General features: G+C 36.4%; 2 protein-coding genes across 3 annotated transcripts in view; one reads left to right on the top strand and one right to left on the bottom strand.

The window, feature by feature from the left end:
- The window catches only part of CUNH8orf88 (chromosome unknown C8orf88 homolog), a 43,402-nt gene that overhangs the window by 6,403 nt on the left and 13,517 nt on the right, over positions 1–23,482 (top strand). Inside the window, exons 2-5 of one of the 2 annotated variants that reach the window (XM_040625789.1) lie at positions 270–368; positions 507–572; positions 2,301–2,374; positions 18,195–18,270. In XM_040625789.1, coding sequence (XP_040481723.1) covers positions 290–368; positions 507–572; positions 2,301–2,374; positions 18,195–18,270 — 295 coding nt within the window. In that variant the 5' untranslated portion in view covers positions 270–289. The remainder of the gene's footprint in view (positions 1–269; positions 369–506; positions 573–2,300; positions 2,375–18,194; positions 18,271–23,482) is intronic. The other variant, XM_040625790.1, reaches the window with a different exon arrangement.
- The window catches only part of NECAB1 (N-terminal EF-hand calcium binding protein 1), a 222,406-nt gene continuing 200,043 nt past the window's right edge, over positions 1,120–23,482 (bottom strand). Inside the window, exon 15 of the transcript XR_005833662.1 lies at positions 1,120–1,393. The gene's annotated coding sequence lies outside the window, so the exon portion shown is untranslated. The remainder of the gene's footprint in view (positions 1,394–23,482) is intronic.

The following is a 23,482-nucleotide window of genomic DNA, read 5'->3' as shown; positions in this document are numbered from 1 at the left end:
TGGAGAAAAGAAGAGGAATAAGTCAAGGAAGTTAGAAGAGGTAGTCAAAGAAATAGGAAACAAACCAAAAGAAAAGTCAGGGAAGTTATGGAGGAAAATGTTTCAAAAGAGGGAATGTTCCATTGTGACAGATGGTATAAAGGGGGCTAAGGTTTCCACCTTAACTTATAAAATAGATTATCTTCAAATAAATGTTGTGTATGTGTATGTATATAAAAGCATCTTGATTATCTTGTTGAAAAGATAAGATACATTTTTCCTTCCTAAAGTATGGAACCTCAAGGTCTTTATGATAATGGAAACCAAAAAATTGATTGGTAAACCGCTTCAACCAGCAAGACCTGTTCGTCATCTGACTTCTCCCCCTGGTGAGTAATCTAGGGTACATATCCTTAAATATTAATTGTTTAATGGCTAAGTAATATTTGAAAGGCTAAATAATACATGAAATAATTGTTTATGGTGGGTAAGGAATAATGAAAACTAATGATCTTGTTTGTTTGAAGAATTTAAAAACCGAAGAAAAAGACTCTTAATAGACTGTGAGTCCATAATCTACCAGACTAACAAAGGTAGGAAGAATAGTTCTTGCCTGAGAACAACTTTGTGTATTTTTTTCTTGTCTCATTTTCATGGTTAACCGGCTTCTGCTTAGAATGATACTCTCAATACACATTGGGCCCTGTGATTATGATCACTGCAGAGCAATCACACTGGAGAGAGAATTAGCTTTTAAAAAAAATTCCTAACAGCATATAAATGAATGAATAAGTGAATGAATACAAACAAAACAACAGTTATAGATTAGGGCTATGCTAGGACATATAGTCTCATTTTTCAGGAAATCTAAACAAACGTTCTAAAATTAAAGATTTTTCTTTTGCCTGTAAAACTATTATTTTGGACAGATTTTTGGAATACTTTTTCCTTAATTGGATTATTAACCTTTTATTTTTTTCTTTGTTGCCAGAATGGCTTCTGTATTTTAACTTAGGTGTGTGTGTGTATATATATATATATATATATATATATCCTAAATATTAATATATAAACATATGTCACCATCCTATTAAAATACTCTTTAGTCCATGTGTTCAACTGAATAACTGACTGCTTAGAACAAGGAAAAAAATAGCTCTTTTATTGGGTGCAAAGATGAAGCAGAAAAGATAGAAATGGCACCAGTTCCTCAGTCTTCTATTTGTTCTCCCATCCTTGGTTCTTACAAGGAAGATTGTCTCTACTTTGGTCGTGTTTCCTCTGAAGATGGCCATGACTTAGGACAGACAAATGAAATTAGGGATATTCTGGACCATAGCTTTAGCAGTGTTGATGCCATCCCCTTCTGGTGTGCTGAAGAAGCAGTAGGTGTGGGTCAGGTCTCAGATTTTCTCTGAAAGGGAAGGGTACAAAGCCATTAGCAGCAGCTCCTTTCTGTGACCAGCATTTTTACAGCACCCCTCACTCTTTTATCTGTACAGATTTGGTTTCTCTTGATCCTTTCCTTCAAAGTCTGTTATAGGGGTTAAAGGTAGTGGGCCCGTCTCTCATTTAATTGTATCCTCTTAAGATCCAGAGAGGAGTAGTTTTATTAGGTAGAAAAGCTTGGTAAATCAGAAATAAATTTTGGCCTTTTTCAATATACTTCCGTACTCCCTGGCTAGCTCACATCCCCAGAGAATTCTGCTTTTCTTCAAGACCCAGATAGAATTATTTATTTTTTTTTTTTGAGATTTATTTATTTATTTTAGAGAGAGAGTTAGAGAAAGACCAAGCTTGGGCTGGGCTTGAGCTGGGGGAGGGGCAGAAGGAAAGACTCTCAAGTAGACTCTGCACTGATCTTGGAGCCCAATGCAGGACTCGATCTCACGACCCATGAGATCGTGACCTGAGCCAAAACCAAGAGTTGGACACTGAACCATCTGAGCCACCCAGACCCCAGAATTATTTCCTTTTGTGAAGCTTTCCTCTATATCACAAAGCCCACTCTGCTCTCCCCTAGTATCTTCTCTGTACCCCTCATATAACTTATTTGTTTTTATTATAGTAATTGTTTATGAGCTTGTCTTTTAAAATAGACCATGAACTCTCTTATTTCTGAACTCTTTTCACAGCGGCTGACACACAGTGACTGACATTTCATAGTGTTTAATAAATATTTGTTAAGTAAATGAGTTATCAGAAAACCGTTGAAAACAGTACCTAGAATATCCTGGATACTTAAGGTTTTTGGGTGGTTGTATATCATTTATCGAAGTAATGGGTATTTAATGTAGTTTTCTTTTTTTCCCTTCTAACAGGAGCAGTATTCCCTTTCAACTTTCAAAATGAATATTCATGCAACACTCAGTGCTTGCAAAGTGGAGTTAGCAGAGTAAGTCCTAGAAATTATAATAAAATGAAGCATTGCAGATTAGAAAGTAACATTTGTTAGTTGGTGCTGTGCTAGGTACTGGGCTAGGTACTTTATATACTTTTAAAAAAGTTATATTTCAAGAATGTATTGAAGGAAATTATACCTGTTGCCCAGCATTTTTAAATCTAAACATTTTGCTATATTTGTTTTAGAAAACGTTAAAGAGGGACACCTGGGTGGCTCAGTTGATTAAGCATCCAACCCTTGATTTCGGCTCAGGTCACGATCTCAGGGTTGTAGATAAGATTCTCTCTCTTCCTTTCCCTCTGCTCCTCCCCCCCTAAAAATGTTAAAGAAGAAACCTAACATATATTTCAAAACCCGTATTTATCCCTCCACTAACCTATTTTCTTCTTACCCTCCTCTTCTCACCCCCTGTGCAGGTATATGAGAATAATGTTCGTTGTGCAATGGAATCCTATTTCCTGCCATCCCCAAGTGTTACATTAAATGTGTGCATAAGGCTTGTCCCAGAAATGGGCCCAGAGAAGGGGTGGCTGGCCAGAGGGGCACATAGCCACATGCCAAGGTTCTGACAGGAAGATGAGCTTGAGCCCTAGCCCTGCCACTTCCCTGCCCTGTGACCTTACATGAGTGATTTCTTTAACTTCTCAGAGCCTCAATTTCCTCACCTGAAAATGGGGCTAAGAGCTGTCTTTCTCACAGTTAAGTGTGAGGAGGAGGCAGCAGTGAGCTAATGCTCCCAAAGTCTTAGCACTGTCTCTGGCATGTAGTAAGTGCTTGCTCCATACGTGCAACAGTTTTCCTGGCTGTGCCTGTGGACCGTGCCCCTCCACCATCCCATTTTCTTCTCACCCTCCTCCTTACCCTCTTAATTATTCTCAATTTGTAATTGTTTCCAGGAATGTATTAGTGCTTTTGCTATAACAAATATAATTGTTTTAACTGTTTTATAATTTTATATAAATAGTGTTATATCCACATGTGTTTTTGCCATTCTTTCTGCATTTAGGTTTATATTTTAAAATTTCTAATATTAGTTTTTGACTAAGTAAAATAATCAAAATTTAAAATTGAAAACATATAAAATGACATTTAGTGAAAAATTTCCCTGCAGTGTCTATCCCCTAGTCACCAACTTCCTCTGATCAGAACTAACCATTGTACCAGTTTCTCACCTAGATACTTCCAGAAATAGATTATGCATGCACAAGCATAAGTATATTCATAATAAATAAAATGTTAGGCAACTTTTAAAATGAATGAAACTGTTCTATATATGCTGATACAAAAAAATCTCTATATAATAATATACCATATTTTTTGTTCCATTTTCTGTTGGTGGGCTTGGCACTTGTTTCTATTTTATAATAAATGCCACAATGAACATCCATCCATATGTTATATTTTATACATGTTTGAGAGGTCTTCTTCTTATAAAACTGAACTAGAAGTACTGTGTTAACAGGTAATCTTATCTTCAATGTTATTATTTACTGCTAAATTACTCTCCAAAGTGATTTGTATGAGCAATGCAGGAGAGGTCTGATTTTTCTATATCCTTGTCTTGTTATTGTCAGACTTCAACATTTTGTCTTGTTTAAGAACTTATATCTTTTTTAAAGAGATTTTTATTTATTTGAGAGAGCTCGCGCTCGCTCGTGCACATGAGTGGGGGGAGGGGCAGAGGGAGAAGCAGTCTCCCCAATGAGCAGCAGATGGCGCCACATGGGGCTCTATCCCAGGGCCCTGAGATCATGACCTGAGCCAAAGGCAAACACTTAACTGACTGAGCCACCCAGTTACCCCTGAGAAATCATATCTTTTTATTGGTTTTATTTTTTAATTTTCTATTACTTGTGAAGTGGGGTATCTTTTCACATTTTAATTGGCCATTTGGATTTTCTCTTTTTCTGAATTGCCAATTCATATCATTTGCCCATTTTTCTTGGGTTGTCTTTCTTTTTGGTTTATATGCCTTTAAACTATATTTTGGATTTTAATTTTTCTTGTATGCAGAGCAAATATGTTCTTTCCTGGGAATATGGTCTATGAGAGAATTATTTCTTTTTTGTGGTGTTTTTGTTCAGAAGTTTTAAATCTTAATGTAGTCATATTATCATTGTTTTTCTTTACGATTTCACTTTTTGTGTCATTGTGAAGTCTTCCCATTGCTAACATTGGAAAAGATATTTTCCTACATACGTGTTCAGGTATAGTCTACCTGACATTGATTTTTTGTATGATATAAGATAGAAATCTAATTTTTTTCATGTAGATGACCAAGTCTCAAGTATAATTCGTGAATAATCTATTATTTCCATAAAGATTTATAACATATTTATTATATAATGTTTTCATATACATAGGGTCTTTTTCTGGGCTCTTTATTCTGTTCCATCGATCTAATTGCATGTCTCTGTGTCAGTACCATGATATCTTAATTACTTTTGCTTTATATTAATTTTTTATAAGTCATTGTAATGTTTTGTTTTATTCTATCAGCTAACATGCCCCCTTAATACAATAATAATGTTTATAACTTTCTTTGGAACCACTCACGTTCTTCAAAAAATTTTATGTGTAAAAAAGGAGTATATATATATATATATATTTTTTTTTTTTAAAGATTTTATTTATTTATTTGACAGAGATAGAGACAGCCAGCGAGAGAGGGAACACAAGCAGGGGGAGTGGGAGAGGAAGAAGCAGGCTCATAGCGGAGGAGCCTGATGTGGGGCTCGATCCCAGAACGCCGGGATCACGCCCTGAGCTGAAGGCAGACACTTAACTGCTGTGCCACCCAGGCGCCCCAAAAAAGGAGTATATTAACATTATAGATTTTATAGAGGAAAACCAAATCATATAATGAAATTTACTCCTACACTGAAAATTTTGTCTGCTGCTTCAGTTATAATGCAAAAGCTACCAGAACCTATGTCGGAGGTGCCACATATATGCTGGATACTTTTTACTAACCATGTATTTTTTAAGCCAACTTTATTAAGGTATAATTTACAGTGAAACAAACCCACTTGTTCATGTTTTGACAAATACATACCCTATGTAACCAGCCTCACAATGAAGATATAGAACATTTTTATCTTCCCTCAAAGTGCCCTTATGTCCCTTTGCAGTCATTCATCATCCATGCTTCCACTAACCCCTAATGCTCCCTCTTGCTCCAGGCATCCACTGATCTGTTTTCTTCAACTGTAAATTAGTTTTGACTACTCTAGAATGTCATGTAAATGAAATCATGCATATATATCCTTTGGTGTTAGATTTTTTTTGCTGAGCATAATATTTTTGAGATTCTTTCATGTTATTGTATATACTAATAGTTGGTTTCTTTTTAATGTGAAATAGCATTCTGCTCTATGAATATAGGACAATTTGTTTATTCAGCACTTGATGGACATTGAATTGTATCTAGTTTTTGGATATTATGAATAATGCTGCTCTGGATGATTGTGTTCAGGTTTGTGTGTGGACATACACCCAATACATAGAAATGGAATTGATGGGTTTTATGAGTTTGTTTAGCTTATAAGAAACTGCCAAAATGTTTTTCAAAGTGGTTGTGCCATCTTATGCTCCCACCTGTAGCATGTGCCAGTTCCAGTTGCTTCATAGCCTACCATTTTTAGCCATTTATTATGTGAGTATTAGTATCTACCCGTGTTTTAAATTTGCATTTTCTTAATGATTAATGAGATTGAGCATCTTATCATCAGCTTACATTCCATTTGTATTTTTCTTTTTTTCGTTTTTTTGAAGTATCTGTTCAAATATTTTGCACATTTTTGATATTTGGGTGGTTTGCCTTATTTGGGTTGTTTGATTTTGTGTTGTTTGGGTTGTTTGTGAGAGTATTGAAAATCAGTATACATGTGTGAGTTTATTTATTTTTTTTATTACGTTCAGTTAGCCACTGTATAGTACATCATTAGTTTTTGATGTAGTGTTCAATGATTCATTAATTACGTATAACACCCAGTGCACATCACAACGCATGCTGTTTCTTTCTTTTTTTTTTTTTTACTATGATATGTTAGTCACCATACAGTACATCATTAGTTCTTGATGTAGTGTTCCATGATTCATTGTTTGTGTATAACACCCAGTGCTCCACGTAATATGTGCCCTCCTTAATACCCTTCACTGGGCTAGCCCATCCCCCCACCCCTCCCCTCTAAAACCCTCAGTTTGTTTCCTGAAGTCCATAGTCTCTTGTGCTTCATATCCCCCTCTGTTTACCTCCCCCTTCATTCTTCCCTACCTTCTCCTACTGATCTCCCTGCTATAGCTTATGATCCATAAATGAGTGAAACCATAGGATAATTGTCTTTCTCTGCTTGACTGACTTCACTTAGCATAATCTCCTCCAGTCCCATCCATGTTGCTGCAAATGTTGGGTAATCATTCTTTCTGATGGCTGAGTAATATTCCACTGTACATATGGACCACATCTTCTTTATCCATTCGTCTGTTGAAGGGCATCTCGGTTCCTTCCACAGTTTGGCTATTGTGGACAATGCTGCTATGAACATTGGGGTGCATATGGCCCTTCTTTTCACTACGTCTGTATCTTTGGGGTAAATACCCAGTAGTGCAATTGCTGGGTTATAGGGTATCTCTATTTTTAAATTTTTGAGGAACCTCTACACTGTTTTCCAAAGTGGCTGTACCAACTTGCATTCCCACCAACAGTCTAAGAGGGTTCCCCTTTCTCCATGTCCTCTCCAACATTTGTTGTTTCTTGCCTTGTCAATTTTTGCCATTCTAACTGGTGTAAGGTGGTATCTCAGTGTGGTTTTGATTTGAATTTCCCTGATGGCTGATGATGTTGAACATTTTTCCATGTGTCTGTTAGCCATTCGTATGTCTTCATTGGAAAATGTCTGTTCATATCTTCTGCCCATTTATTTATTTGATTATTTGTTTCTCGGGTATTGAGTTTGAGAAGTTCTTTATAGATCTTGGATACCAGCCTTTTATCTGTAGTTTCTTTTGCAAATATCTTCTCCCATTCTGTGAGTTGCCTCTTTGTTTTGATGACTGTTTCCTTTGCTGTGCAGAAACTTTTTATCTTGATGAAGCCCAAAAGTTCATTTTTTCTTTTGTTTCCCTTGCCTTTGGAGATGTGTCATAAAAGAAGTTGCCGTGGCTGATGTCGAAGAGGTTACAGCCTATGTTCTCCTCTATGATTTTGATGGATTCCTGTCTCACGTCGAGGTCTTTCATCCATTTGGGGTTTATCTTTGTGTATGGTGTGAGAGAGTGGTCAAGTTTCATTGTTCTGTATATAGCTGTCCAATTTTCCCAGCACCATTTATTGAAGAGATTGTCTTTTTTCCACTTGATGTTATTTCCTGCTTTGTTAAAGATTAGTTGACCATAGAGTTGAGGGTCCATTTCTGGGTTCTCTATTCTGTTCCATTGGTCTGTGTGTCTGTTTTTGTGCCAGTACCATGCTGTCTTGGTGATCACAGCTTTGTAGTATAGCTTGAAATCCGGGAACGTGGTACCCCCAGCTTTGTTTTTCTTTTTCAACATTTCCTTGGCGATTCAGGGTCTTTTCTGATTCCACACAAATTTTAGGATTATTTGTTCCAGCACTTTGAAAAATGTCATTGGTATTTTGATTGGTATGGCATTGAAAGTGTAGATTGCTCTGGGTAGCATAGACCTTTTAACTACGTTTATTCTTCCGATCCAGGAGCATGGAATGTTTTCCATCTTTTTGTGTCTTCTTCAGTGTCTTTCATCAGGGTTCTGTAGTTTCTACAGTATAGATCCTTTACCTCTCTGGTTAAGTTTACTCTGAGATATCTTATGGTTTTTGGTGCTCTTGTAAATGAGTTCGATTCCCGAATTTCTCTTTCTTCAGTCTCATTGTTAGTGTATAGAAATGCAACTGATTTCTGAGCATTGATTTTGTATCCTGCCACATTACTGAATTGTTGTATGAGTTCTAGTAATTTGGGGGTGGAATCTTTTGGGTTTTCTATATAAAGTATCATGTCATCTGCAAAGAGAGAGAGTTTGACTTCTTCTTTGCCAATTCAAATACCTTTTATTCTTTTTTGTTGTCTGACTGCTGTTGCTAGGACTTCTAGTACTATGTTGAACAATCCTTTTAATGTACTGTTGGATCCTATTAACTAGGATCTTATTGAGAATTTTGGCATCCATACTCATCAGGGATATCGGTCTGTAATTCTCCTTTTTGGTGGGGTCCTTGTCTGGTTTTGGGATTAAGGCAATGCTGGCCTCATGGAATGAGTTTGGTAGTTTTCCTTCTGTTTCTATTTTTTGAAACAGCTTCAGGAGAATAGGTATTATTTTTTCTTTGAATGTTTGGTAGAATTCCCCAGGGAATCCATCAGGCCCTAGACTCTTGTTTTTTGGGAGGTTTTTGATCACTGCTTCAATCTCTTCACTGATAATCGGTCTATTTAGGTTATCAGTTTCTTCCTGTTTCAGTCTTCGTAGCTTATAGGTTTCCAGGAAGGCATCCGTTTCTTCCAGGTTGCTTAATTTATTGGCATATAGTTGTTGATGATTTCTAATGATTGTTTCTGTTTCCTTGGTGTTAGTCATTAATCTCTCCCCTTTCATTCATAGTGTTATTAATTTGAGTCTTTTCTCTAATTTTTTGAATAAGTCTGGCCAGTGGCTTATCGATCTTATTAATTCTTCCAAAGAACCAGCTTCTAGTTTTGTTGATCTGCTCTACTGTATTTCTGGTTTCTAATTCATTGATCTTTGCTCTAATCTTAATCAGTTGTCTTTCTGTGCATGGGTTAGGCCTGTTCTTTTGTTCCATCTCCAGCTGTTTAAGGTTTGAGTATAAGGACTGCATTTTAGATTTTTCTATTCTTTTGAGTGAGGCTTGGATGGCTATGTATTTCCCCCTTAGGACAGCCTTTGCATCGTCCCATAGGTTTTGAACCGATGTGTTTTTGTTCTCATTGGTTTCCATAAATTGGTTAAGTTCTTTTTTAATTTCCTGGTTTACCCAAACATTCTTAAGCAGGATGGTCCTTAGTTTCCAAGTGTTTGAGTTTCTTTCAAATTTTTTCTTGTGATTGAGGTCCAGTTTCAGAGCACTGTGGTCTGAGAATATACAGGGAATTATCTCAGTCTTTTGGTATCAGTTGAGACCTGTTTTGTGACCCCATATATGGTCTATTCGGGAGAAAGTTCCATGTGCGTTTGAAAAAAATGAGTATTCTGTTGTTTTAGAGTGGAGTGTTCTGTATATATCTATGAGGCCCATCTGGTCCAGTGTGTCATTCAAAGCTCTTGTTTCTTTGTTGATTTTCTGCTTAGATGATCTGCCTATTGCTGAGAGCAGAGTGTTGAGGTCCTCTACTATTAACGTGTTATTATCTATATGTCTCTTTATTCTGGTTAACAGTTGGCTTATGTAGTTGGCTGCTCCCCTGTTGGGGGCATAGATATTTATAATTGTTAGATCCTCTTGTTGGATACACCCTTTAAGAATAATATAGTGTCCTTCTGTATCTCTAACTACAGTCTTTAGCTTAAAATCTAATTTGTCTGATATGAGAATTGCTACCCCAGCTTTCTTTTGAGGTCTGTTGACATGAAAAATGGTTCTCCATCCCTTCACTTTTAGTCTGGATGTATCTTTAGGTTCAAAGTGAGTCTCTTGTAGACAACATATAGATGGTCATGTCTTTTTATCCAGTCTGCAACCCTGTGTTGTTTTATGGGAGCATTTAGCCATTCACATTGAGAGTGATTATTGAGAGAGATGATTTCAGTGTCATCCTGTTGCCCGTGAAGTCCTTGTTTCTATAGATTATCTCTGTAAATTTCTGTTCTGTATCACTCTTGGGGTCTTTCTACTTTTATAGACCCCCCCCCTTAACATTTCTTGTAGGGCTGGCTTGGTGGTCACATATTCTTTCAGTTTCTGCCCGTCTTGGAAGCTCCTTGTCTCTCCATCCATTCCGAATGACAGCCTTGCTGGATATAGTATCCTTGGCTGCATGTTCTTCTCACTTAGAGCTCTGAATATGTCTTGCCAGCCCTTTCTGGCTTGCCAGGTCTCTGTGGACAGGTCTGACGTTATTCTGATGTTCCTCCCTCTGTAGGTGAGGATTCTCTTCTCCCTGGCGCTTTCAAGATTTTATCCTTGGATCTAAGATTTGCAAATTGTACTGTTATATGTCGTGGTGTTGGTCTGTTCTCATTGATCTTGGGAGGGGTCCTCTCTGCCTCTTGGACACTAATGCTTGTTTCCTTCACCAGATTAGGGAAGTTCTCAGCTACAATTTGTTCAAATATCTCTTCTAGACCTCTCTCTCCACTCCCTTGGAGATCCCAATAATTCTGACATTGGAATGTTTCATTGAGTCAGTAATCTCCTGTAGCTTTTTTTCATGAAAATGGAGGTTTTTTCCCCCATGTTACCTCTCTTCCTTCTTTTCTATCATCTCATCTTCTAGCTCACTAATTCGTTCTTCTGCCTCATTTACCCTGGCAGTCAGAGCATCCAGTTTAGACTGTATTTGATTCATAGAATTCTTAATTTCTGCCAGATTCATTCTCATTTCAGCCCTTAGAGATTCTGTATTTTTGTTAATATTTTTCTCAAGCCTGTACATCATCTTGATAATTGTTACTCTGAAATCCATTTCTGACAACTTGGTTATATCCATATCCATTAGTTCTGTGGCAGAAGCCACAGTCTCTGTTTCTTTCCTTTGTTGGGGGTTCCTCCTCCTTTTCATTCTGATGAGGTGTGGTTGCAGGGATATACAGAGTCTAAATTATCGACCAGGACTCGAGCAAGATGCACCTGTTTTATAGGGACCTTAGGGATGTGGGCTTCTTGTTCTTTCAGCCTGCCTTCTGGGGGAGGGGCCTGCCACGCACAGGGTTGCCCTGCCGCCTGTGGGGGGGGGGATGGGCACAGTGAGAACCGGGTTTTCCTGGCTTTTGTTCTCTGGTGGCTTTCCCTGGCCGCTTTCTGTGTCTCTTCTGAGAGTTAGAGTAGCACTGACCCTACCCAAACCTCTGTCTTAGAACAGAGAGATCGCAATCTGCTCTTCACTGAGCTCTCCTAGCCACTCTAACTCCGTTTCTGTTGGTGCTGCTAAAAACCCACAGTGTCCTGGTTTGTGCGCCCCACAGCCACCCTCCCAGCCCTCACTCCCAGGACCAGCACGTCTCTGCCCTTTGTGCTTCTAAAACTGCCAGCTGCCCTCAGTTCGCAGGCATGCTCCCAAGCTCCCAGTTTCAGTCTGGTTTCCCTGCTGCTGCTACCGGTCTGCTAGTGTGCCCACTCCCCAGTCCGGGAGGCTTCTGCCTTCCCGGTGCACGAGAACGGCGCTCCCTCCCCCTTCCATTTATCTTCCAATATCTGCGTGCAGACTCTAGGCTCCCCACTTCATACCTCGAGACCCAGCAGTGGAGATGTTCATTTGTAGAGATTCAGACATATCTTCTTACATCTCAGGCTGATTTCGTGGGTGTTCAGGTTGGTCTGGTAGATATCCAGGGATAACTACCTCGATTCAGGGAACCGGTTGAAATAGGGTCCCCTACTCCTCCACCATCTTTCCCCCCCGTGAGTTTACTTCTAAACTCTAATATGCTTTACTGATTTATGTCTTTTCCCCCAACTTTGAGATATAATTGACATGTAACTACGTTTAAGAGGTACAATGTGATGATTTGATACATTTGTATGTTGCAAAATGTTTACCACAACGAATTTCATTAAAATACTCTTCATTTCACAATTATCATTTGTTGTTGTTATGGCAAGAACATTTAAGATTTATTTTCTTAGCAGCTTTCAGTTATGCAATACAATATTGTTAACTATATTCACCACACTACATAGGTCTCCTATGTGTCCATCTTTTTGTCAACATCACATTTTACAGACTGCTGTAGCTTTATGATAAGTCTTGATATACGATAGTGAAAGTTCACTAACTTTAGTCTTTTTCAAATTGTCTCAGCTCTCTAGGTCTTTTGCATTTCCATGTAAGTTTTAAATGAGCTTGTTAATTTCTACAAAAAAGTCTACTGGAATTTTGATTGAGTCTAAAGATTGATTTGAGAAGAATTAACATCTTAACAATACTGAGTCTTCTGATTCATGAACACAGCCTGTCTTTCCATTTTTTGGTATTTTCTGGCATAGGGGTCTTGAACATCTTTTGTCAAATTTATAACCATTTTATATTTTTTGATACTATTATAAGTGGTATTTTTTGTAAATTTCGAATTCCACATGCTGGCTGGTAGGATACAGAAATAGTATTGGTTTTTGTATATAGATCTTGTTAAATTCACTTACTAGATCTGATAGTTTTTTTGGTAGAGTCTTCCCTCCCATTCACGTTGTACTATGGGAATAATTTTACTGTAGCTTGTACTATAAATACATAATGCATTGCTGTTATTTTTGCTTTCACCTGTTATATTTTAAAATAAGAAATAAAAGAATGAGTTTTATTTCACCTTTATTTACTTCATTTCTAGTGCTCTTAATTTCTTTGTATAAATCCATGTTTCTGTTTGATATTATCTTCCCTCTGCTGAATAACTTCTTTTAACCTCTGTTTTTTATTATTACCTCATAAAATATACTTGAAAACTTTGAAAACAATAGCTTCTTACTATCTTTCATAGCCCTGTGGATTGACTGGGCTTAGGTGGCCTTTTTCTAAGTTCAGTAATGTGGCTGCAGTCAGGTAGCATCTAGGATTGGAGTCATTTAAAGTCTTGACTGGATGGCCAGATGGCTTACTTACATGGCTGGGAGTTGATTCTGGCTATTGGCTTAGGGTTCAGCTGCTTCAGTGGAATACAAGAAACACCTACAAATGGCCTTTCCAAGTGGCTTGGGCTTTTCACAGCTCCATGTCTGGGTTCCAAGACTAATGTTCTAAAAGATAAGAGGTGGAAGCTGCCAGACTCTGAAGGCCTGGAAATCAGAAGAGTGTCATGTCTGCCATATCGGATCTGTCTGAGCAGTCACAGAACTTGCTCAGATTCAAAGGGAGGAGATAAAGAATTTACCTGTTGATGGGAGGAATGTCAAGATTTTGTAGCAATCTTTTATTTATTTAAGAGTAATTTTAAGGTCATCTGGGTGGCTTAGTTGGTTAAGCATCCGACTCTTGATTTCAGTATCCTGAGATTGAGCCCCCTATTGGACTCTGTGCTCAGCAGAGTTGGCTTGAGATTCTTTCCCCCTCTCTCTCCCTCTGCCTGTGCTCCCTCCAACCCTGGCTCATGCTTTCTTTCTGTAAAATAAATAAATAAAATCTTAAAAAAAAAACTTAAAAAAACCAGTAATTTGAATTTTCCTTCATCTGTATTACCATTTCCTGGCCTTTGCCCACTTTATGATAGGCCTTTTTTTTCATTGTTTTGTAGGAGCTCTTTTATAGTACAGAAATTAACTCTCAATGAATTAGTTTTTTTCCTGTTTAACTTTTGTTCTAGGAATGGAGTTTGATATGCATTTACCTCTTCTCATTCTCCATTGTTATTTCAGTGGTGTACATTTGTTTAAGATGAGTGACAGGAGTGACATTTTTGCTATAAATATGAAAAAGCAAATAGAATATTGGGTATTGTACCATAAATTGGAAAGAGCCTTGACTTGAGAAAAAAAAAAAAAACAACAAAACCTGGTGTTTATTTTGCTTTACTCAAGCCTATTCAATTTTCCATTTCCTAAACTAGCCATATTACCCCATACTTCCCAACAGAAAGCTGTTATTTTCTTCCATAAACATTCATTTTTTCACTGGTCAGGTCAGTCTAACTACTACTAATCCTCCAAGTATTGTTTAAGTATCATGTAAAGCCCTTCCTGACATTTTTTAAAAAAGATTTTATTTGACAGCGAGAGAGGGAACACAAGCAGGGGGAGTGGGAGAGGGAGAAGCAGGCTTCCTGCTGAGCAGGGAGCCTGAGGCAGGACTCGATCCTAGGACCCCGGGATCCTGACCTGTGCTGAAGGCAGATGCTTAATGACTGAGCCACCCAGGCACCCCTTTCCTGACATTTTTAGCCAAATTTGATACTCCTACTCATTCCTTCCACCATACTTTCTGCATATCTTTATTACAGAATTCTCAAATTTTATTGATTTGATTATGTAAGATTGTACAATTCGTAAGATTATGATTTTATTGTAAGATTATGATAATTGAAAAAATTATATAATTTTAGTAAATGTACTCTCTTACATGCTATGAAAGATTTGAAATAATCTGTATTTTTAGTTGCTAATATATGCAGAAATTACAAAGTACCATTTTTTCCAGATTTCTTGAGGTGTGATTGGCAAAAATTGAATATATTTAGATTATACAACATGATTTTTTTTATAAAGGTATACAACCTGATGATTTAATGCAGGTATACATTGTGATGTGATTATGACAATAAAGTTAATTAACACATTCATCACCTCACATAGTTACCAAATTTGTATGTGTGTGTGTAGGGGAGAACACTTAAGATCTACTCTCGGAGCAAATTTCAAGTATATAATGCAACATTATTAATTGTAACCAGCATGCTGCATATTAGATCTCTAGAACTTATCTTGTAATTGAAAATTTGCATTCTTTGACAAGCATCTCCCCATTCCCCCTATCCTCAGCCCCTGGCAAACACCACTCTATTTTCTAATTTTATGAGTTTGACTTTTTAACATTTCACATGTAAGTGAGATCATACAATATTTGTGTCTGGCTTATTTCACTTAGTATAATGTCTTCCAGGTTCATTCATGTTGTAACATGTGGTGGGATTTTCTTCTCTTTTTATGGTTAAATAATATTCTATTTATATATTTTTCATCTATCTATCTATCTATCTATCTATCTATCTATCTATCTATCTATCATCTATCTATCTACCACATTTTCCTTATCCATTCATCTGTTGATGGATATGTAGGTTATGTCCCTACTTTGGCTATCGTGAATAATGCTGCAGTGAATGAACATGGGAATGCACAGTCTTCAAGATTGTGTTTTCATTTTCTTTAGATATATACCCAGAAGTGGAATTGCTGAATCTTTCAGTAGTTCTACTTTTAATTTTTTGAGGAACTTCCATACTGTTTTCCAAAATGCTGAACCAATTTACATTCCCACCAACATTGTACAAGAATTCTTTTTCCCCCCCATTCTTGCCAACACTTCTCTCTTATCTTTTTGATAGTAGCCTTCCTAACAGGTGTGAGGTGGTATCTATCTCATTGTAGTGTTGATTTGCATTACCTTGATGATTTAGCAGTGTTGAGCATCTTTTCATGTACCTCTTGGCCATTTGTATGTTTTCTTTGGAAAAATGTTTATTCAGGTCCTCTGCCTATTTTTAGATCGGATTATTATTATTATTTGGATATTGTGTTGTATGAGATCTTTATATATCTTGGATATTAACCCATTAAATATGGTTGGCAAATATATTCTCCTATTCAGTAGGTTGCCATTTCATTTTGTTTGTTGCTTCTTTTGCTGTACAGAAGCTTTTTAGTTTTATGTAGTCCCACTTACTTATTTTTGCTTTTTGTTGCTTGTGCTTCTGATGTCATATCCAAAAAATCATTGCCAAGACGAGTGTCAAGGAGCTTTTTCCATATGTTTTTTTCTATGGTTTTTATGGCCTTATATTTGGTTTTGATCCATTTTCAGTTCATTTTTATGTATATAGTATAAGATAAGGATCCCAATTTCATTCTTCTGCACGTGGATATCCAATTTTCTCAACACTATTTTTTAGAAGATTTTATTTATTAATTTGAGAGAGATTGCGTGAGAGAGCACAAGCAGGGAGAGCAGCAGAGGGAGAGGAAGAGGGAGAGGGAGAAGCCGACTCCTCACTGAGTAGGGAGCCTGATGTCGGGCTTGATCCCAGGACCCCAGGATTAGACCTGAACCGAAGGCAGCTGCTTAACCGCCTGAGCCACCCAGACACCTCTCAACACCATTTTTTGAGGAGACTATCCCTTCTCCATTGTGTATACTTGGTTCCATTGTCAAAGATTAGTTGAGTAGGTGTGTGGGTTTATTTCTGGGTTGTCTATTTTATCCCATAGATTTATGTGTCTTTCTTTCTTTCTTTCTTTTTTTTTTTTTTAAGATTTTATTTTTAAGTAATCTCTACACCCAACATGACGCTCAAACTCACAAACCTGAGATCAGGCCAAGTATCCCATTATGTGTCTTTTTATGACAGTATTATAGTGTTTTGATTATTACAGCTTTGTAACATAGTTTTAAATCAGAAAGTGCGATGCCTCCAGCTTTGTTCTTACTCAAGATTACTTTGGCTACCCGTGGTCTTTTGTTTTTTCATATGAATTTTAGGACTCTTTTTTTTTTTTTTAAGATTTTTTATTTATTTATTTGACAGAGATAGAGACAGCCAGCGAGAGAGGGAACACAAGCAGGGGGAGTGGGAGAGGAAGAAGCAGGCTCACAGCAGAGGAGCCTGATGTGGGGCTCGATCCCATAACGCCGAGATCACGCCCTGAGCCGAAGGCAGACGCTTAACTGCTGTGCCACCCAGGCACCCCAGGACTCTTTTACCTATAAAAAAATGCTACTGGAATTTTGAAAGGGATTGTATTGAATCTATAGATCACTTTAGATAGTAAGGACATTTTAACAGTATTCTTTCAATCTATGAACATAGGATATCTTTCCATTTATTTATGTCATCTTTAATTTCTTTAGTGTCTTATAGTTTTCCATGTACAAATATTTCACCACCTTGGTTAAATTTATTCCTAAGTAAATTTTTCTTTTAGATACTATTTTAAAAAGAGATTGTTTCTTAATTTTTTTTCAGATTACAGTTTACTTTGAACTGATTTTTGGTCTTGCATTTAGGGTTAGTGAAGTGTGCCTCTGCTGAAATTTTCAAATTTAAAAAAAATAATTTTTAAAAAGACCATATGGTGGTTCATGTTGTTGTTTATTAAATCTAACAGGAAGAGAAACTTTGGAGAATGAAGATCTTTGACATTTTCTTATTTTTCTACCTCTACTTAAAATAAAGATTTTGCTAAAATTTGATTTTTTTCTAGTAACTTATTTTGATGATTCAGTATTGTAGAGTTATCTCATTACTCTTCATTGTGTCATAGGGCTAATCTTTCTGACTTCTTGCAGAGTTACCTTGATAGAATTTGCAGATGTTTAAGGAATGGGGTACAACTTGCTACTACAGTGATTGATAGAGCAGAGATGTTCATTTTTCAGGATAGATGTCTTCAGAGAAACCTACCTTAATGAATTATCATGGTTCAGAGTATGTCCTGCTGTTTGCAAACTGATTTTTGTAAGTGTAAGAGATTATCTTAAGGATAGATTGTATTGACCAAATTTGTGAAACTGATTTATAAAATCAGAAAACCCATTATTTTGTCATGAGAAATCTTACTGTCTTGTGCTGGATATTTTCTTATTGATTCTATTAGTTTATTATATGCACTAGGGAGATTTATGGGAAGCTAAATTGTAATCAGTATACTTCTTGGTGAGCATGGAATCAGAAGAGGAGTTAGTTAAAAAAAATCATGACAAAATAGTTATATGTGAATATATTTTGAAATATTTTTTTTGCTTATTTTTAATAAGCATTCTTATAAGATTGCTTATCCTTTAGGCCAGAAATATGTCTTGACTAATACTTTAATTGTTTAGGAAAATAGTTTTGGATGGTAAAAAAAAAGCGTTATATAAAATTTTTAAGCCATAGTTAAAAAGTATATTTTATTTTCTTTCAATAGTGTAAGACGAATGGAATGCAAGCCTTTTCTCAAGGTCATAATGAACAACAGCAACATCAGTCTTCAGTTAAAAAAGGTAAATTTTTACCATAATTCCTAAATTTCGTAAGGAAGTCTTAGCATTCCTGTTAGTAGTTGCTTAGTTGAAAACCTTATGTACATAAGAAATTTTATTATATTCTTTTGGTTGATTTCAGTCTGTATTAGAAATGCTGTAGGTTTGACTGCTTTACAGGAGAGACCATAATAACAAGGCTTAAACAAGATAGAAGCTTATTTCTGTATTTTCTATAATAGTTCATAATTGAGCTGGTGTATTCATTCTGCTCTGGTGAAGTGTTACTGGACTCAATCTCATCGTTTTGCCATCTTTAATGTATGGCTCTGTCTCATTGCCCAAGGTGAATGCCTTTTCTCCAGCCACCATATTCCCTGTCTAGCCATCAGGAAAGAGGTAAGGGGAGAGGTAGTTCTCCTTAGAAGTATGACAGTATGACCCATAAGTAGCATCTATCACTTCACTTACTATCTCATTGGCCAGAACTTAGTCATGGTATACAAAGCAGACAGGAAAATGTAATCTTTAGCTGTGTAACCTGCTAATTCTGTTGCTGAAGCAGAAGGGAAGAACTGCTCTTGGGGATAACCAGCAGTCTCTTCCACTAGCTATTTTTTAATAAAATAAAAATTATTAATTTAGTTCCCAAATTTTGGTCAGTTTATATAATTTAATAGTTATGAAAATACTAGCTTTTTCTTCTAGTATTTAACTCTGTATTTCTAAATAAAATGTTTAAATTGTTTCCAATATTTTTATTTTTTTGATATTAACAGCCTATTTTGGAAAATGAGAATTTGTCTTCCACATCAGTTCCCTCACTTCTTCATCCTTTTATCTTCCCTCCTTACCATATATTTATTTCAAAAGTTTCAGTTTTAACTGAATTACCACTTTTTATATAAATACAGTTGCTAGCCAAGAGGTGCATAGCTATTTCATACACATCATTTTCCTTGGAGCTAATGTTTGTGTTGTTTTTCTATGCAACTGCTGTTAACTTTTCCCCTTAAATGCCCCAAGAACTCTGTCACACTCTCCTATAATATTTTTCTTATGTACAAATATATCAGTTGGTACTTTTTTCCCCCTGAGGAGACTTTTCTTTCAGAATCCTCCATTATCCTGTTCCAGTATGGACTGTTTACTCTTCAGTACTGTTGTCCTGGAGTACTTTTACTATTATCTTGGGATACCCTATTACAATTCTTTGGTTTCTTTCTTTTAATTTTTTTAAAATAAATTTAATTTTATTATTTTATGTTATTTTATTTTAGAGAGAGAGAGAGAGAGGATGTGAGCTGGGGGGAGGAGCAGAAGGGGAGGGAGAAAGAAACTCCAGCAGACTCTGTGCTGAGTGCGGAGCCCAACGTGGGACTTAATCTCACAACCCTGAGATCATGACCTGAGTTGAAATCAAGAGTCAGACACTCAACTAACTGAGCCACCCAGGCACCTCTTTTTTCTAGTTTTTAAATTGAAGTATAATTCACCATTTAAACCATTTTAAAATGTATAATTCGGTGGCTTTTAGTACAATATTGTGCAAAAGTCACCACTATCTAGTTCCAGAACATTTTTATAATCCCAAAGGGAACCTCATACCCCTTGAGTAGTCATTTTCCATTCTCCCCTTTGCTCAGCCACTGACAAACTCTAATCTATTTTTTGTCTTAATGAATAGTACTTATTCTGGACATCTCCTCTAATGGAATTATATTATATGTGACCTTTTCTGTCTGGCTTCTTTTATTTACCATAAGATTTTCAAGGTTCATCCCTGTATGTATGCATGTATCAGCATTTCATCCTTCATTCTTTTTGTGGCTAAATGATATTTTCTTGTACTGACATGTCGCATTTTGTTTATCTTTCAGTTGATGGACATTTGAGTTGTAAACTTTTTGGCTATTATGAATAATGTTGCTATGAATATTTGTGGACAGGTGTTTGAACACCTGTTTTCATTTCTCCTGGATATAAACATGGGAGTGGACTTGCCAGGTCATGTGGTAATTCTATGTTTAATTTTTTGAGGAACTGCCAAACTGTTTTCCACAGTGGCTACACCATTTTATGTTCCCAGTAGCAATGTGTGAGTGTTGCAATTTTTTGATGTCCTTGTTAGGATCTTTTTAAATTTTTTTTATTTTTTAAATTTTAAAAAAGATTTTATTTACTTATTTTGAGAGAGAGAGCAAGTGAGAGAGAGAGCATGAGCATGGGGAGGTGTGGAGGGAGAAAGAGAAACAGACTCACTACCGAGCAGGGAGTCCAGTGCTTGATCCTGAGACCAGGGATCATGACCTGAGCCAAAGGCAGACACTTAACTGACTGGGCCACACAAGTGCCCCATGGGTCTTTTTTATTATAGTCATTCCAGTGGGTGTGAAGTGGTGTCTTATTGTGATTTTGATTTACATTTCTCTAATAGACTAATGATTTTGAGTATCTTTTCATGTGCTTATTGGCGATTTGTATTTTTTCTTTGGAGAAAGGTCTATATCCAAATCCCTTGACCATATTTTAATTGCATTATTTTCTTTTTGTGGTTGAATTATGAGTTTTGGATACTAGACTTTCATCTATTTTCTCTCTGCCACTCCCCTTCTCCCGCCCACATGCTCACTTCCTTTCTTCCCCTCCATACACACACACGCACACACACACACGCGCACACACACACACACGTATGTGTGTATAAGGTATTTGAGATATATCTGTTAGACCTTTATCAGTTATATGATACTAGGCTCTTATCAGATATATACTTCCCAGATATATAATTTACACATGTTTCTCCTATACTAGAATTTCTTTTCATTCTCTTGATAGTGTTCTTATCTGTACAAATTTTTTAAAAAAGTTGATGAAGTCTAGTTTCTTTTTTCTTTTGTTGCTCATGGTTTTGATGTCATATCTAAGAAATCATTGCCAAATCTCAAGTCATGGAGATTTACCCCTATGAGTTTTATAGTTTTAGCTCTTACATTTAGGTCTTTTTTCCATTTTTAATTAGTTTTTATATATAGTGTTAAGAATAAGCCCAAATTCAATTTCTTTTTTTCTTTTTGGCTTGGATATCCAGTTGTCTCATCACCTTTGTTAAAGAGACTATTTTTTTCTCCATTGGATGATCTTGGCACCTTTGTTGAACATCATTTGAGCATAGGAGTATGTGTTTATTCCTCCACTTTCAGTTTTGTTTCCTTGTTCTATATGTTTATCCTATACCAGTACCATACAGTTTTGATTACTATAGCTTTATAGTAAGTTTTGAAATTGGGAAGTGTGAGTCTTCAACTTTGTTCTTTTTCAAGGTTACTTTGGTTATTTGGGGTTTCTTGCAGTTCCATTTGATTTTTAGGATCAGCTTTGCCATTTCTGCAAAAAAGGCTCCTTTTCTTTCAAAAGGAATTTTGATAGGGATGATAGTGAACTTGTAGATCACTTTGTGGGATTATAACAATATTAAATTTTCCAATCCATGAACATGGGGTATATTTCCATTTATTTCAGTCTTTATTTTATCAGTGTCTTGGTTTTCAGTGTATAAGTCTTATACCTCTTCAGTTAAATTTACTCCTGATTATTCTTTGTCATGCTAATGGAACTGTTTTCTTAATTTCCTTTTTGGACTGTTCATTGATAGTGTAGAAAATACAACTGATTTTGTGTGGGGATATTACTCTGAGCTTACAGAAATAAAAAGGATTATAAGAAAATACTACGAACAGTTAAGTGTATGCCAACAAAGTAGATAACCTAGGTGCAATAGAAAAATTACTAAAGGCATGGAAATTAATTGCACTACTGGGTATTTACCCCAAAGATACAGACGTAGTGAAAAGAAGGGCCATATGCACCCCAATGTTCATAGCAGCATTGTCCACAATAGCTAAACTGTGGAAGGAGCTGAGATGCCCTTCAACAGATGAATGGATAAAGAAGATGTGGTCCATATATACAATGGAATATTACTCAGCCATCAGAAAGAATGATTACCCAACATTTGCAGCAACATGGACGGGACTGGAGGAGATTATGCTAAGTGAAATAAGTCAAGCAGAGAAAGACGATTATCATATGGTTTCGCTCATTTGTGGAACATAAGAAATCACAGGGAGATCAGTAGGAGAAGGAAGGGAAGAGTGAAGGGGGAGGTAAATAGAAGGAGGAGATGAACCACGAGAGATTATGGACTCCGTGAAATAAACTGAGGGTTTTAGAGGGGAGGGGTGGGGGGATGGGCTAGCCCGGTGAAGGGTAATAAGGAGAGCACGTATTGCATGGAGCACCGGGTGTTATACACAAACAATGAATCATGGAACACTACATCAAAAACTAATGATGTCATGTATGGTGAATAACATATCATAATAAAAATTAAAAACAAACAAACATACAAATTACCAAAACTTCCTTAAGATGAAATAGAATATCTAAATAAACATGTAGCAAGTAAGGAGATTGAATTTGTAATAAAAAATCTAACAAAGAAAAGTCCAGGACTTGATGTCTCCACTGGTGAATTCTACCAAACATTTAAAGAAGAATTAGCACCACTTTCTCAAACTCTTCCAAAAATATTGAAGAGGAACACTTCTCAGCTATCCTGTTAGGCCAATATTACTCTGATACCAAAGCCAGACAAAGACATCATGTGAAAAGAAAACTAATGATCAGTAATCCTTAGAATATAGGTACAGAAATACCAGCAGACCAAACCTAGCAGCAGAGTAAAAATATATATCATGGCCATGTGGGATTAATCCTGAGAATGCAAGGGTGGTTCAACATGTGAAAATCAGTTTGTATAATACACCACATTAACAGAATGCAAGGACAAAAAAATACATCACCATCTCAATTGTTGCAGAAAAAGCATTTTACAAAATCCAACACCCTTTCTTAATAAACACTCATCAAGCAAGAAATAAAGGGGAATTTCTTCAACATAATAAAGGGTACGATATAGGAGAAGCCCATAGCTAATATCATAGTGGTGAAAGCCTTCAAGTTTTCCCCAGTAAGATCAAGAGCAAGTCAAGGATACCTACTTTCACCACTTTCATTCAACATTATACTGGAAGTACTAGCCAGAGCAATTAGTCAAGAAATAAAAGACATTCAAATTGGAAAGGACGAAGTAAAGTTATCTTTATTGACAGATGACACAGTCTTATACATAGAAAATCCTAAAGTGTAGTACATGTAAAAAAGTAGTAGA

The sequence above is a fragment of the Ursus maritimus genome, unplaced genomic scaffold (assembly GCF_017311325.1).
Source record: "Ursus maritimus isolate PB19 unplaced genomic scaffold, ASM1731132v1 scaffold_9, whole genome shotgun sequence".
Taxonomy (NCBI): domain Eukaryota; kingdom Metazoa; phylum Chordata; class Mammalia; order Carnivora; family Ursidae; genus Ursus; species Ursus maritimus.
This window is presented reverse-complemented; position numbering and strand designations above follow the sequence as displayed.